Source organism: Sinocyclocheilus grahami, unplaced genomic scaffold (genome assembly GCF_001515645.1).
Source record: "Sinocyclocheilus grahami isolate Dianchi unplaced genomic scaffold, SAMN03320097.WGS_v1.1 scaffold1047.1, whole genome shotgun sequence".
Taxonomy (NCBI): Eukaryota; Metazoa; Chordata; class Actinopteri; order Cypriniformes; family Cyprinidae; genus Sinocyclocheilus; species Sinocyclocheilus grahami.
This window is the reverse complement of record NW_015506226.1, coordinates 416,579-434,343: the sequence shown is the minus strand read 5'-3', so window position 1 is coordinate 434,343 and position 17,765 is coordinate 416,579. Positions and strand designations below refer to the sequence as shown.

The following is a 17,765-nucleotide window of genomic DNA, read 5'->3' as shown; positions in this document are numbered from 1 at the left end:
GTGTTGATCATCTATTTAAAAATAAATAGCAATTCAATTTAAGTTTGGGTTAAGTTGTTATGCCTAATTGTAACCTTATAATGTAAAAGGTCTCCCTATAGTTTATAAGCATAAGCTGATACGATTTTTATCACTAAGAAAATTTTAACTATCACTGAATGTATTTAAAGAAAGAGCAACTTGTTCAGTAAACCATAAAAAAAAATAAAAAAAAGTTTAGTTTTTCCCCCTGCTGTACCGAAATCACACTGAACCGTGACATTAAAACCGAGGTACATACCGAACTGTCATATTTGTGTACCGTTACACCCCTAATATATATATATATATATATATATATATATATATATATATATATTTGGGTTCCTGAATTGATTGCCCTACACACACTCTTTCCCTTATCATCATTCCTGGTCATGGGTGAAGAGCTCATCTCTTATCTTTCCTTTCCATTTTTTCCTCTCTTTTCCATTAACTAAAGACAAAAAGACGCTTTGATTTGATCCAAGAAATGTAACAAGCTCAGCTGTATGCTGTGGGTTGTGCTGTTAATAAGTTGTGTAATGTGTGCCTCAGTGGACAGACGGCGTGCTCTGTCCCCTCTCTTCTCTTCTGCTCGTATGTGACTCAATCAGGCTTGTAGATGGAATGATTCATGGGAGCGATGAAAATCAAGCCGAAATTGCATTGCCATCATTTAAAAATCCAAGACAGTGTTTGACAAACTCATTTTAACACAGCCTGTGTTTGTTTGTGCCTCGCAATGACAGGAATACGTATTTGTCTTATTCTTAACCCTTGACAAGGAACTGTTCTTTAAGCGAGATACATGTAATGTTTATTTACTTGCTTGCAAAAATGTATATTCTGCATTTTATTTTCAGTCAATGTCAGTAAAATTTCATTTCAACTTGTGTACATATTACGCATCAACAAGCAATTGGGCCTCGCAGACAGAACCTGCTGTTGGGTAGAATTAGGCCAGTGAAAAGAATGGTGGAACACTTCGTGAAAAGGTGGCTATTTGGATTTTGCCCCCTCACTCTTAATTTGCATACCTGTGCACTGCTCCAGTCAGGGAATCTCATGCAAATTGGGATCACCTATGCAAATGAGGGCAGCCTGTAGGAGGAGAGGAGGAAAGGCAAGTAGACCATGTTGGCATGCAGGCCTTCTCCCGCTCACGCAGTGCGCAAGAACATGGCAATGCAAACTCTGTGTTGGGCATACACCCACTCAACTCACTTCTTTCCCTAATAGCAGTGTGTTTGCAGTAAGAGAGACTGGAAATAGTCTGCGCTCGGTTGCCGTCTGAACCTTCAAAAATCTAGTTTTCTTACCAAACCATTGTTCCCTCCATGCATTAAACATATGGCACAGACTCAAGGTCTTGAAACTGTCTTATCTGAGAACTGTGTGAGAACAGTGTTTCCTCTTTTTCAGTGGCTTAATTTCCCATGCTTTGTGGCACATTGCCTTAGCAAGAAATGGAGCTGGAATTCATCGTCTTTTGGCTTCTGGACTTGGAGTGCGTAGAGTTAGGAGATGAAAGTGTCCCTGCCGGTGCAGGATATCCTGTAGTGTTGCCACCTCAAGATGGTTGGGAGGGGGAGTGCAAAGGGGCGGAAACCACCACATCAAGTTGACATTTTGACAATAAAGGGTTATAAGGCCACCTGACTTTAATTGCCTCGGTTCTTTTGTTATTTTCCTTATCTCTAAAAGTTTTTTTGCAGTCTACACTTACAGTCTGTATTTAATGTGTATTCCATGTGAAACACCCTTGGCATCGTTCAAAGAGGATCTTTTGATAACGTGATGATTCATAAAGCTATTTTAAGGTTCTAGCAACATGTTGTACACTGAAGCTATTTATTGTTATATGCCAAAAGCATGGTACATGTATTCAGGTTATTTCACTCAAAAGTTTGGATACTTGTATGAATACTGTTTAAAGTCACTGTGAAATCAAAATTCTTATTTTAATGGAATTGTATAGTGTTTATTTAAAATCTTTATCCATGCACATCATTCAAAAAAAAGTTTTCTCATAATCGTTAATATAAATATTATCAAGTGCCACCTTACTTTTTTTTTCTTATTCAAAAAGCCATTGCAATTTACTTTAAGCGGCCCTGACATTAAGTGGTCTCAGCCAATGGCATGAGGTGGTGGGGGGGGGGGTATCTGTTTAAACCATGGTAGATTGGGGAATTTTTAGAAAACCTTTATTTTTTTCTTTATAAAACAGACTTTATTTCTGTTTTGTGGCACAGAAAACTCACACTTTAACTTTAAAGGCAAAATGAATTCAAATTGACCATTTTTGCATTCATTATACACATTCCTGTTCTTCTGAAATGACTTTCCTATTTGACTGATATTACCAAAGCCACTTAAGTTTCAACCAATGGGTGTCAACAGAGTTTTTTGAATGCCCACTTTATTCCATCAATTCCTGATGGATAAAATCAATGAATTACCCTACCGTACTTTTTTGTTTTTAAATAGCCATAATGAAACTAATATATCATGTTACAGAAATAAAATTAGTTGTGAATGGATTTTCATGGTAACTTTGACCTTTCCAAGCTATTAATTTTCACGTAATATATTTGTGCAATAATTTTTTTTTAATTATTATTTCAATATGTGTGCTTCACAAAATCTTTAAAAGTGGGCTGAAAAGTGCTAGATGTTTCTGTTTTCCCAATCTACTCTTTTTTTGTGTGTGTGTGATAAAATGCTGACTCCCACTCTCTTTCTCTTTCTCTTTCCTCCGGCAGCACTTGGTGTCGTGGGACGCGGGTAAACCGGAGTGTCTCCTGCAGCTGGTGAAAGAGCTGTTGCAGCAGTATCATCTGTACCAGTGCCAGCGACTTCGTGACAGTTCCCGCCTGCTCTTTGAATATGGCAGCCTGCTGGAAGACCCCAACTATGGGCACAGTATGGAGATCTACGCTGGCCGCAAGAACAGCTGGGTACCAGTGCTGCATCGCCTTATACATTTCCATTAACATAATAGTCAAATGTTTCCATCCAGTGTGATTGTGATAAACGTCCATCCATCCATCCATCCATTCTCCAAACCACTATGTAGGGTCAAGGAGATGCTGGAGCCTATTCCTGTGTCCTAGGCCAAAAGCAGGGAATCACCGTGGATGGATAAAATTAGGTATTCCCTAAATTATCAACAAATAGACATTAGATGGTTAATTAACATATAAAACATCACACCGGCGCTCACTATTACTAAAGCATATATTTGGAGCACTTGATCACTTAGCTCCACTTCAAGTAAACTGACCTTCTCTTAATTAAATTTAATGAACTAATTGATTGAAGTGGTAAAAACTCTCTGCTTCATTACTTTCAAATGTTAAAGTCCACCTATGTAATTCTCTAATTACCGGTACTGATTTGTTATTTAGCTGACACTTTTACACTGTGCTACTGGGAGTTCTCCTATTGCAGAGATATACTTCCTGGAACAACCTGAAATTAGGTGCCTTATTCATGGGCACAATGGTAACTGGTAATCATTCATCCCATTTGGGGTTTGAACCAGCAACTTTATGTATGTGGTGTTCTGATAAAATCACACAATACTGAATGTTGTGGGCCTAGCATCAATGTCACAGGATGCACACACAAGGCAGTGGGTTTTTGATAAAGTGCAACTCGAATTGCACAACCGGTCAAAAACGAACACACACTCCCTCACAAATGGACACACAGAGGGTTCCGTAATATGGTCGTGTTTTTGGGAAGAGTGTAGTGTGTTGTGCTGTGGGTGTGAAGTGTGTTGCTTCATGGGCTTCGATCTTTAAAGGGATGTGGTGAACTGTGGTCTGTGGGATAACAGTCTATGATTAGGAAACTTTTGTGTAATTTTAAAAAGATGTAACCAAAGTTATGCATATTATATGAATGTAAACAAGGAGTCATACAGCGAATTACATTTTAAAGTGAATATGGCTATGCCATACTCTAGAGAACATTTGAAGAGAATTTTAAGATGAGCACTGCATTACTTTCTCACATGTATTGTACTTCTATTTTAAATCAAATCAAAATTATACCTTGACAATAGTGGCTTGGCCAATGCAACAGTACATTGTTTGACAATGTAACAAGAATTTTTTTTTTTTACTTTTGCTGATATATTATACACACATCAAACCCTACACGCACACCACCTTGAAAGGGACATACTATACAGAGTTAAAAAATATAGTCAAAGTCCTTTAATAATATAGTTAAAGGAATATATTTGTGTGACAAACAGACCAATTTAAGCCTTTATTCACTGAAAAGCATGATATACACCCTAGCTTTTATTGCCACAGAAGTAGTGATTTCTGATTTGTAAATGAATAATTTGCAATGACAGAAGTCAAGTAACATTTATTTATAAAGCACCTTATACAATGCAGATTATTTATATATAAAAAAAGCTTCATTGTAAAAAAACAGGAAAAATAACAGTTAATATTGCCAAAAAAATAATTATGAAGCAAATTTAATTTCAGCCTTAAAACAGCTCTAAAAATATACAATGGTGTTATTTTTCAGCTCAGTTTAGTTCAATGTTGATTCAGTTTAGTTATTAACAGTGTCAGTGTTGCAAAGTTTGTCAGTTATGAAACAAACTCAGTTCAGCTATAAAGCAGCTCTCCAGAAGACAATAGTGTCATCATTCTGCTCAAGTCAGCTCAGTGTTGATTCAGTTCAGTTCAAAAACAGTGCAAAGTTGATGAATTATGAAGTTCAATTCAGCTATAAGCAGCTCTACAGAAGGCAGTACGACATTATTTAGCTTAATGTTGTTAAATGTTTATTCAGTTCAGTAACAGATGTTGCAAAGTTATAAAAGATTCAGCTATAAAGCTGCTCTACATTATGTGACTCAGATGTCTTTTAATTAATCAGTTGATCCAGTTCACAAAACTGATGTAAATGATTCTTTCACAAATAGAATTAATTTGGTTCTTCTCACTTATTGATGCAGTCGTTGCTTTCAACAGCTGAAGGTGGAGTTGCAGATTATCAATGAATAATGGCCTAAATACATTTTTAATTTTGAATCTTATGACTCCCAGTTGATTAAAAGTTTGAATCTGAATTAGAATATCCAGATTTGGAAATCCCTTGGATCCATGATCAGGCCATTTATTTTAGTATTATTTTTATGTTTTTATTTTAATTGTTAGAAAATAATTTTGACTGATAAATCTCTGATGATACTGACTTAGTAAAAAAATATATATAAATACTGTATATATGCATTATAACGTAGAGTGAAAAATTTAAAGGGGTCTGAATACTTTCCGTACCCACTGTATATCAGTAAGACTCTTATGCTCATCAAGGCTGCATTTATTTGATCAAAAATACTGAAAAAAAAGTAATCTTGCAAAATGGAATGGTTTCTATTTTAATGTCCTTTAAATATATAATTTATTTCTGTGATGCAAAGCTGAATTTCTATCAGCCATTACTCCAGTATAAAGTGTCACATGATCCTTCAGAAATCATTCTAATATGCTGATTTATTATTAGAATTATCAATGTTGTCAACAGTTGTGCTGCCAAATATTTTTTTGGAAACTTTTTCAGGATTCTTTGATGAATAAAAAGTTAAAAAGAACAGCATTTATTCAAAATATAAATCTTTTCTAACAATATAAATCTTTGCTATCACATGTGTTAACAATTTAACACATCCTTGCTGAATACAATTTTTAATTTCTTTCAAAAAAAGAAAGAATAAAAATGTACTGACCCCAAACTTTTCTATTTTAAATAAATGCTCTTCTTTTTTACTTTTTATTCATCAAAGAACCCTGAAAAAAGTATCACAGGTTCCAAAAAAATATTAAGCTATATTATATTTCTGAAGGATGATGTGACAATGAAGACTGGAGTAATGATGCTGAAAATTCAGCTTTGCATCACAGAAATAAATTATGTGTTAAAGTGTATTAAAATAGAAACCGTTATTTTATATTGTAATAACATTTTACAAGATTTCAGGGTTTTTTTCTGTATTTTTGATCAAATAAATGCAGCCTTGATGAGCTTTGGGGTGTAATGTCATCTGCTGGTGTTGGTCCATTGTGTTTTTTGAAAACCAACGTCACTGCACCCGTTTACCAAGAAATTTTGGAGCACTTCATGCTTCCTTCTGCTGACCAGCTTTTTTAAATGACCATGGTGTTGGTGTGCTTGACTGGACAGCAAACTCACCAGACCTTATTGTCAAGAGGAAAATGAGAAACAAGAGACCAAAAAAATGCAGATGAGCTGAAGGCCACTTTCAAAGAAACCTGGGCTTCCATACCACCTCAGCAGTGCCACAAACTGATCACCTCCATGCCACGCTGAATTGAGGCATTAAAGCAAAAGAAGCCCCTACCAAGTATTGAGTACATATACAGTAAATGAACATACTTTCCAGAAGGCCAACAATTCACTAAAAATGTTTTTTTTATTGGTCTTATGAAGTATTCTAATTTGTTGAGATAGTGAATTGGTGGGTTTTTGTTAAATGTGAGCCAAAATCATCACAATTAAAAGAACCAAAGACTTAAACTACTTCAGTCTGTGTGCATTGAATTTATTTAATACACGAGTTTCCCAATTTGAGTTGAATTACTGAAATAAATGAACTTTTCAACGACATTCTAATTTATTGAGATGCACCTGTATATGTTCCTGAAATCCATCCTTCTGATGGGATCAGCATAATTCAGATTGTTTGAAACAAAGGAATCCCACTAAAAACCACATACTGAAGAGTTGATTCAGATCAAAACCAAGACTGGACTGGATTATGTGATCTAATATGATTTTTTGAACAACTGCAATCTGATCAGATTACTTTTGAACAACTGGGCCCAGAAGACAAGGAAAGTCTATTATATGTCTTCCATCCATTTTCCAAACCGCTTGTCCTGTGTAGGATTGCACAGATGCTGGAGCCTATCCCAGCATCTTGGGCCGCAGTAAGGACACATTGCTAGTCCAATACACGGCTAACAGTCATAGACATATGGTATGGGTGTTTTTAATGCGGCTTTTTTAATTAGATGGAAAATAGCAATCAGGGTGATTCTTCAGAATTGCTGAACTTTTGTGTTCCATGGCATAAATAAAGTCAAGTGGGTTTGGTACAACATGAGGATGAGAAATAATGACAGAATTATTCCATTAACAATTAGGTTACTGTGTGAGGAATGTTACAGATAGTGTGTGTGTGTTCACTATTTGATGCTCCATGTGCTTTTTTCTTTATTTTTTTCTAGACGGGGGAGTTTTCTGCTCGATTCCTTCTCAAACTCCCAGTGGATTTTAGCAACATTCCCGTCTATCTTCTCAAGGTAAGATCCATCTATTAATACACACTCGTGGGAAGATCATAAACCCCCATTTCTTTAATTTGTTTGGTGAAAGGATGTTTATCTGTTTATCAGTGCATGAAAATGTCTCCACAAAACGTTACATGTAAAAGTGCATGTAAGTATAGGTCGCTCTCGTGCAAGCGTTCATTTGTCTGCTCTTGTTTGTGCGTGTGTGTAGGCTGCGAGTTGACTAATCAGCAGCCTGTCACTCCCAATCAACTCTGAGCTGTGTTGTGTCTGCAGGCCCTCTCTCTCTCGCCTCCCCTTCCAGTCACCCTGTGTCTTGCCCTCCCTCCCTCCCTCTGTTTTTTTTTTCTTTTTTCTGATTCCCCATCTCTGCCGGACTACCGTGTGTATGTTTGTGTCTATGTGTGCGTGAGAGGGTGTACGGCCTCGGGAGACCCTTGCTCTATGGCCTTTTCCAGTCGGAGCCATGTTTGTCCTCCCCAAGAGAGCTGAAATGATGGTAAACATACGGAAAATAGCAGCCATCATCAGCATCACCGTCTCCGCAGTACACTAGACTCATGCATAGACATGTACAGTTCACTCCCAGTGGACCATATTCCACTGAAACTCACTTTAGCCACAGGTCAGCGGCCGTCTGTAAGGTCACCACTGTGGGGTCATTATTCCCAGCTAATTTGTCATGAAGCTTGACATATCAAGACCTTGATAGATGGTATGATATTTCAAAAATCCATTATATATTTGTAGGTCTTCTTCTGATTCAAAGAAGGAATGGTGTATGTATGGTTAAAGCTGCTGTGTATTATTTCTCACTGCAAGCTGCAAGAAACAAAACTGTAAAAATATCAGTCCGATTTGTAACAGATTTCTGTTATTTGGTTTCCAGTTTTCTGTGAAACTGTTGCCTTGATATCAGCAGGTCCAAGTATGTTATACAAGAAATTTAACTTTTATCATAATGTATCATGTCCTCAGTTTTATTTAGTCATCAGTGCCTTGATTTAAGCTTTAAGATTTAAGATTTTTTTTTAGTTCATCAGTGTTTGTTGTGATTTGCCATAGATGGCTTCAAGCACTGACCGTTTTCCACAGAAACAACTGATAACCAGATTTAGCTCTGTAAGAGGTGCTTGTGAAAAGCCAGTGGAATGTCTGCCTCTGTACAGTGGAAAAGCTCTGTAAATTAGCACCTAAATTTGCCTTCTTGGCATTGAAAAGTAGCCAGAAAAGTTCAAAGGGATTCACTGGACAATTTACAGTTGAATATCAAATCTGTATGTTGCTGAAGAGTGTTGTTGCCTGAGTGAAGAATTATTTTGAAGTATTTGTCAGATTAGGTAAACTGGGGTTTGTTTAAAATAAGGCATGTATGTACGTGTGAATGCTTAATGTCTGATAAAGAATGATACACTTCAAGTGAAATCACAGAACGGACAAGTGTGACGTCATTTCGACAACTTCCGTTGGTCTATGAAGATTACTTCATAGGTGGATGTGATATGGGGCTCTAGCTTGTTTGACATGGGAAATCTTTTCATTGCTTCGCCCAGTCTGTTGAGGTCAGACATGAGTAAAAATATGAATATGAGTGCCAAACTGCACATTGGGTGAATCATATCCACATCCCTATGATCAGATGCTGTTTTAACTGCTTTTCTCATCACTGACATTATTGTTGTGTGTTAGTTGTGTTTCTGAAAGGATAAGCTCGCAGCACATAGTTAAATACTCGCCTAGCATCACTCCCATTGCTCATGAGCTGCTTTGGAATGTTCACAAACAGTATACTATTGCTCAGCTATTTCAAACTTCTGTTTACCCTTGAGCAAAGAATGAACTTTATCAGAGAGTATATTGGGGCCTTTAAGATAATATTCTGGTTACTTGAAATCCAAATAACACATCTTGCATATACCTCTGTTAATCAGAATTTTAGAGATATACAAAGTTATAGTTGCCTGTTGAAAAAGTACTTTAGTGTGTAGGCACCCTAACAGTATATTAATTTATATCTACACATGTCCAAGTTAAGATAATTTCTACTACAAGACTAAATGAGTTCTAGAAGGTCAAGCTATCTGAGACACTGGAGCCAAAATGAGATTTTGTAGCCTTTTTTTTTTCTTGGTATAAAGGCTGAACCCACCAGTGTCCAATCCTGCTCCTGGAGGGCCAATATACTGCAGAGTTTAGCTCCAATCATAATTAAACACACCTGAAACAGCTAATAAAGGTCTTTAGGATTACTGGAATATTCCAGGCAAAAGTGTTGGGGCAGGTTACAGCTAAACACTGCAGGACGTTGGCCCTCCAGGAGCGGGACACCCCTGGCTTAACCGTGAAATGGGCCTTAGTGTAAAGTGAATGTGGTCATTGACTTTTGCTTGTCAGTACTATCCTAAGCTGAGAATAGAATTTATTTAATTATACACTCTAAAAAATGCTGGGTTGTTTCAACCCAACTTTGGGTCAAATATGGACTAACCCAACTTTTGGGTTAAAAATTTAACCCAACAGCTGGGTTAGTCCATATTTGACCCAAAGTTGGGTTGAAACAACCCAGCATTTTTTTAGAGTGTATATAATATCACTGCCTCACACCATAAAGGTGTTGACAATGGAGAAAGGATAATGTAATGGCTAAATACAGAATTAAGTTATCACCAGGTCAAAGATTTCTGGTATGGGGATCCCATAATTTTCTTCCTGTCCAATACCTTCTGTTACATGAATTCATGATATGTTTGAAAGTGAGCAAACATCACTGCCTTTTTGTCTCTCCTCTAACAAGTTGCTGATAGATGACATTTTGACTGTTTAAATCTTCATCAAATCTCCAATGATGTCCCCTCCCCTCCATGATTGCCTTTGCCCTCTGCTAGCAGAGCGAGGCTATGTAGGCATCGGTAGGAGTGGTGTTGTGTGCCATGATAGTTGCCTGGAGTGTGCCATCTCGCTGGTTTTATCTTAGTAGGCTGGACATGCTTACCTTCCAACATCCTCTTGTGTCCCTCAGGGCATCGAGGGCTTGTCATGAGAGCAGTCTGCACTGCTGGAGAGAAATAGAGAACCATGTCAATGGTGTAGTGTAGTAATCCTATCAGGCATCAGTAGTTACTTTCCTGGTAAGGACAGAAAGACTTGCAATTGCTGTTTTGTCTTTCTACTTTTGGATTGACTGTGGGAGCTCGAAGTAGAAGCCCTAGCCCTTCCCAAAAAATTGTATGTTTAAAAACTGATGCTAAACAGGAATGCCCTGATTTCTACGAAGTTTATTTAGAATGAAAAAAATTATTCATCAGTACAGACAGTTCAATCCAGTAGATTTGGACTGAGCACTGTTCACTGCTCTTTTGTTGCTCGGTTTAGCGTGGTACCCGTTCAGCTCTAAATGTCAGCTGTCCTAGTTTGTGCAGCCATCGGTGACGCGAGCTGAGGCTCTAAGTTTGTGACAAGCCTGATCAGTCTCACTCCACTGGAGCCATGCGGACCGCTAGCCGAGACCTGACTTCCTGTGCAGCGGGTGAGGAGAAGGATTGCGCCGTTGGCCCTCAGGGATACCAATGCCACTGCCGTTGATTATTTTAGACAACTCTGGAGAGTCAAATGCCAGGTCTACAAGTTGCTTTTTGGCTTCTGTTAAAGGGCCACTCTGTTGCTGTTGAGTAAAGTCACTATAGTGGAATTAGTGATTGTTTTATTTCAATATGAAAGGGAAAGAATGAAAGTGAGAGCTAAACCTGGAGGCCTGTTTCTATCATGGTTTTAATATCTCCAAGGGGCACTTATTGGAATGCACAAAAAACAGCAACACAGGACAACAAATCTTGTAATTACAAGTTTTATGTTATGCTTACATTGTAAACGCATTTATTTTAAAATTAGGTTCAAAAGCGCTGTCTCCAGGCCTATTCACACCAAGAGTGAAATGAAAAGCAAAACGAATCACTGAAGACAGGCCTATTCACACCAGAAATAAAATGCAAAAGCAAAACAAATCACAGATGACAGGTTTGTTCATGTCAGAAGTGAAACAAAAAACATGCAAAATATTCACATGCAAAATATAACATCTGATACAGCATTTGAGCTGGGGGGGGGGATCAGTCGATTTGGTCAGTCACACTTATTTACACATATTTTAGCTTTTCTGTAAACCTACAAATTTTCACCCTGTGTACCATATTTAAGTGTTTTTGCAACACAGCTTGGTCAGGACCCTATGGCGTCATTTTTAATGCACAGGGTATCCCTTTAGCGTAATTTTTCAGTGTGAAGAGTACTCTGTTGCTTTCAGTTGTATGCTTTATGCATCAGATCAAGATGCATTTAATTATTTTCATGCATTTGTAAGAATAGAACTCATACATTCACTGTTTACTTTATAGATATTTTGGAGGACCTAACCTCACCCCTACCCTAAACCTACCAACTTCTCAGCAATATAAAACATGTAACGGGCAAAATAAAAGTATATACAGTCACAGGTATTTATTGCAAAAACTGCCCAAATAGCAGTATAAAAGTATTACAAACAAGTTGTCTTGCATTCTGAGTCTTCTGAAGCCATACGATATCTTTATGCAAAGAACAGAGTAAAACATAAGGTTTATTTACATTACGCTATTTACACCTTTTTGAGCACGTAACCTAACCCCTACCCCTAATTCTACCATTTGTCAATATAAAACACAGGATATAAAAGGCAGATACAACTACAGTCACTATTTATTTAAAAAGTATTAATATTTTAAGTCTTCCGAGGCGAAACGATTTATTTGTGAGAGGAACATCCACCGTAAAGTGCAATCTGTGCACAAATTCAAAAGCTGCCGCCAGAAGAAGCGTTCCGTCAGCTTTGGTTGTGAAACTCTTGTGTGTCTCATGACCGATTGCACCATGCTAATGTTTGTTATCTTCTTGTGATGAGATATGACCACGTTAACGGACCGCGTTTAATCATTTTCAGTGATTATAAATAGTCGTGACTGTTTAAATTGTGAATCACATCCCAACATATATGTAATAGTGGCAAAATTAGCAACCAATATGTAATTTAATCATGACGATAAAATCCCCATGCCCATCGCATCTGCATATTGATGCCAACGGTTTCTTATTTAAAGCAACGGAGTACCCCGCACCTCTAAAAATTACGCACAGGGTACCCTGTGCATTAAAAAGTTATGCCAAAGGGTCGGTGTGGCGAGTTGGGAGTGATAATGTGTTAGATTTTACTAAGAGTATGTAGATCAGCAGCAAGCATGTGAAGTTGTCATGGCAGCCAGATACATTGCTATGTCTATTCTTGCTACATTAAACTTGGTACATTGAAAATAATGCAGTATAAACATGTCTGTCAACACAATTTCAAAGTAGGCTTTTATTAAAGCAAATCAGTGAATGAATACCTCAACTGCTTTAAAACGGGCGTCATTCAAGTTAAACGCACAATGGCAGGCACACTTTATATTTAGTAAATCTTACAGAAAACATCAAATTAAGCAGTTAATATTCTAAAATCTATGTTTGGGTTGGTTCTTTGTAAATTAAATAACACTTGTAAGTAATTGAACCTCCCTACAATGAGAAGACTGAGCCACTACAGTGGGTGTGTACTGCGGATCACCTTTATGAGCATGGCATTCTTGCTTTGTCATCAGAAAAATGTTGCTTTATATGTTATTACATTGTTTCAATTTTGTGCCGAATACACACTGTAAATTGTACATCCACAGTCTCTGTACCTTCAGACGGCCACATTATATTCATCAGCCTCCCTGACCTTCCTCATGCCTCTTCAACTTAAATGGTTGGCCAATTAGTTTTACTCTTAATTATTTTCGGAGTACTTTTCCTTCTTGATTTAAGTGCACTCTTAACATCCAGAGTGCGTCCAGGGTGAAGCTGGCCCTGAGGTCTGTGCCTTTTTCCACTCCTCCATTCCCCAGCCTCATTTATGCAGGAGACGCCCTCATTTTAATGTTCTCTTCCTTTATTCCTTTATTCCTTATTCCCATTCTTTCATTCAGTCCTTCAATGAGATCTTAAGACGTGTCTGACAAACATCTTGCATATAAAGTGTATTGTGGTTTCCCTTTAAAAATGAAACAATGAAAAATGAGAAGAAATGTAACCTCATCATTATTAAACTCTTATGCAAGTATTAATTTCAAGGCTGTCTGTGCCAATCAAAATCTTGATTACTATTTCAATTAAAGCAAATAAAAAAAATGTCAGGGGAAATGTTTTCCCCCTCCGTGATTTGTTTATTTCTTCAGCATGGCACATGAACGGCATACAAGATCAAGCTCCACAGGGTAGAAGTTAATAAACAATGTCATGCACTTTTGTTCAACAGCCAAGGGCATGGTTTGATTTTAAAGGGTTAGTTCACCTCAAAATGAAAATTCTGTCATTAATTACTCACCCTCATGTCATTCCAAACCCGTAAGACCTTCATTCATCTTCGGAACACAAATTAAGATATTTTTGATGAAATGTGAGAGCTCTCAGACCCTGCATAGACAGCAACGTAACTGTAATAATCCTAGGTCCAGAAACGTAGTAAGGACATCGGTAAAAGAGTCCATGTGACATCAGTGGCTCAACTTCAGTTTTGCGAAGCTACGAGAATACTTTTTGAGCACAAAGAAAACAAAAATAACATTATTTATTTAAAGGGGTCATATGATGTTGCTAAAAAGAACATTATTTTGTGTATTTGGTGTAATGAAATGTGTTTATGCGGTTTAAGGTTCAAAAAACACATTATTTTCCACATACTGTACATTATTGTTTCTCCTCTATGCCCCGCCTTTCTGAAACGCGTCGATTTTTACAAAGCTCATTGGTCTGAAAAGCAAGGTGTGCTGTGATTGGCTAGCTATCCAGTGCCTTATGATTGGCCGAATACCTAGACGGGGGCTAGAGTAAGGAATGGCCGGAGGGCTAGAGTGAGCAGAGGCGGCGGGCTTGAGAACGGCGCAGCCGGCGGATTCGACGAAGGAGCATCCGGGGGGCTTGCGGCAAACACATGTGACGACCCCGGGCCTGGACTCCGCTTCGTCCACGGTGAAAGCCGATGCGGTGATCCACAGCGCAAAGTTGTTGTATGTCCTCGGCAACCAGCACGGATCAGCTCCAGGCATGACGAAGCAGATATCGTCCTCTTTTGGAAGGCCAAACAAAGTAGTTTCGCTTTCACAACGACACACCGTCTTCACGACATGGTGGCGGGAACAACAATACTACAGCAAGAATAAAAGTTACGTCTTCTTTCTTTGCGTGAACATTTGGGTTCTTTGCAACTTTACAGATCTTCTTTATGCACCAAGAGCTTGTAACACTCCAAAGATAAAGGAAAAATGTAAATCGCATCACATGACCCCATTAACAATTCTTCTTCCCCGAGTTATGTCTTCCGCCATTTTGGAGAGTACCCAAGAGCGTAATCGACGTAATCAGCGTTGTTTACGTTCGGGGAGAAAGCGCGCGCATGAACGTAATCTGCGTAATCAGTGTTGTTTACACTTAGGCGAAAGCATTGTGATACTCTCTAAAATGCCGGAAGACGTAACTCGGGGGAGAATAATTGTTGAAAAATTATGTTATTTTTGTTTTCTTTGTACTCAAAAAGTATTCTTGTAGCTTCGCAAAACTGAAGTTGAGCCACTGATGACACATGGACTGTTTTACCGATGTCCTTACTACGTTTCTGGACCTGGGAACATTACAGTTGCATTGCTGTCTATGCAGAGTCTGAGAGCTCTCACATTTCATCAAAAATATCGTAATTTGTGTTCCGAAGATGAACGAAGGTCTTACGGGTTTGGAACGACATGAGGGTGAGTAATTAATGACAGAATTTTCATTTTTGGGTAAACTAACCCTTTAAACTGGGATACGCATTGACCACATCCAAGAGAAATGGAAAGTGGGTGTGAAACAGAAAAAAAGAAACATGATTGAAGTCTTGAGGTTTAATGACGTCAGTGCCATAGAAACCCCCTGCTGCATTAAACGCACATTGAATTAGACCATGAATTTTCTTGACATGGGCACTGGTTGACGTCATTGCCACAAATTACAAAGATTGTTCTCTGTATGTTTAATATGTGATCCTTGTGGACCTTACAGAGTGTAATTTAAAAATAAACCTGTGTGTGAAGATGTTGTGGTTTTGATATGGGCTTGTCACTCATTTTGATCACATTTTGTCACTCCTTGTTTTTTTCTTCCTTTCCATACCTCTGCCCTGATTCTCCGATAGACAGATTTATTGTTTATTTAGACATTATTTAGACATTTATTGTTAGGCATTGCTACCTAAATAGAAAATGTTGCATTTGTTTACGCTGTTCTATCATATTCGTCATATATGATAGGATCATATCGTATCTAAAGAGGAAAGTGTGTATGACAGTGCAATCTGGAAATCCAAGTTTATTCCAAAGGTTATTGTCCGAATAAAGGGCGTTGTACACGATTAACATTTAGGCCGACATCGGATTTATTCAGGTGTGGCTCAGACGTTAAAACCTTGAGAACTAAATGTGTGGTTCTTAAATCTAAGGTGGAGCACCAAGGAATTTAGTTTTTCCGTGGTGTGGATGCAGTTTTCTTGAGATACTGACTTGTAGGATATTGTATGACAAAAGTATTATTACACAATTTATATATTGTCTGTCATAATATGTTTTAAAGGTAAAAACTAGTTTTTAGGTTTGGTATGGTTAGGTTGTTCGCTAACATCTTTAGGTTGGTGTTAAAATTGGTATCTTTTTAAAAATTACAATTGTAAATTACTTGTACAAGATGACATGTACAGTAAGTGTTATTCTGGGAGAAAATGATTTCCATATCTTTGGTTGTTGTCTAAAACTGGGCATCCAATCAAACTCTGCTATAGTACAGCATTTTGGCCCAAATTCATGGGTCACTTGGTAGATGCTAACCAAATGCCAACATGGACAGTTTGCATATCATGATCTCATCCTCAAAAAGGCATGAACAAAACTATGCAAGGTAAAAGAAAATGTAAACCAGTATGAAATGTGTCTATAGGGAATTGCATTCTGTTTATTAGTCTGTTTATGTAAAAAAATGCAGTTCACGTAATACATTTCAGTATTTGATTTTGCACTGTTATGTGCAGTATCTAGAACGGATGTTTCATGTCATAGCATAGTATGTTTGCAGCGTTGCCAGCCTGCCAAACTTGTTTCAGTTGGCCTTTTGATCCTGGATAGGTTAATTGACTAGATCTTATTACATTAAACTCATTATTGTGAGAGATGTGAAGAATGCGAGCTACACTCCAAAGGCAGTTTATTTTGGAGAAAAGCAGCTTTGTGAAATGCATTATACTATGATAACTGTGACCAGAGCATGCAAAGTTGCAAACTGTTATATGCGTTGTACTCCAGACCACCTCTTCAGGTGCACTCAATTACAGTTTGGTGCTTCCACATGTACAAAATAAAAGGTATCTGACGACAGACAGAATCACACCAAAAGCTGATACAACCCTTCAGATTTAGAACCTCTTCTCTCTTGTGTAAACTTTATCTTAAAGGGGTCATATGATGTTGCTAAAAAGAACATTATTTGGTGTATTTGGTGTAATGAAATGTGTTTATGCGGTTTAAGGTTAAAAAAACACATTATTTTTACATACTGTACATTATTGTTTCTCCTCTATGCCCCGCCTTTCTGAAATGCATCGATTTTTACAAAGCTCATCGGTCTGAAAAGCAAGGTGTGCTGTGATTGGCCAGCTATCCAGTGCGTTATGATTGGCCGAATACCTCAACCGTGTGACGGAAATATTGCGCCCCTACCATACTGTTATGATGCACTGTCAGGCCGGAGCGATGATTCAAAAACATGAAAACCCATTATAAACGAGGCATTCGTTGCATCCAGTGGGGACATAATTATGGATTATAATGACTTATACTGTCTTTTTACGCATTGCGTTGCATCGCGCCGCGTAAACATAAAACCATGTCTGCATTTGTGATCGGAGAAATGACAAACAACAAGCCCTACTCTACACTGCCCAAAAAACTTGCTTTAAATATAAAAAACGTACTTACAGTCTTTGAGTCAGAACAGCCGGCATTGTAGTCTACTCTCCCAGGATCAGGAAACGGTCCTCCATAAAATGTGCTGCACACATCTGAATATTTGGGTTGAATTGTTCTGGAACAGTGCTGTAAATACAACTTAACCACTGATTTCTAGTCGTGTCCATTTTTGGAAGGCCAAACAAAGTAGTTTCGCTTTCGCAACGAAACACAGCGTCACACACGGGGGCCTAGAGTGAGCGGCAGGCGGCCTAGAGTGAGCAGAGGCCGGGGGCTAGAGTGAGGAACGGCTGGAGGGCTA

At 38.0% G+C, this 17,765-nt stretch overlaps 1 protein-coding gene across 1 annotated transcript in view; it reads left to right on the top strand.

The window, feature by feature from the left end:
• LOC107566109 (BRISC and BRCA1 A complex member 2) overlaps window positions 1-17,765 on the top strand; it is an 84,112-nt gene that overhangs the window by 34,522 nt on the left and 31,825 nt on the right. Inside the window, exons 5-6 of the mRNA XM_016251481.1 lie at window positions 2,787-2,981; window positions 7,308-7,382. Of these exons, the coding sequence (XP_016106967.1) occupies window positions 2,787-2,981; window positions 7,308-7,382 (270 nt within the window). The remainder of the gene's footprint in view (window positions 1-2,786; window positions 2,982-7,307; window positions 7,383-17,765) is intronic.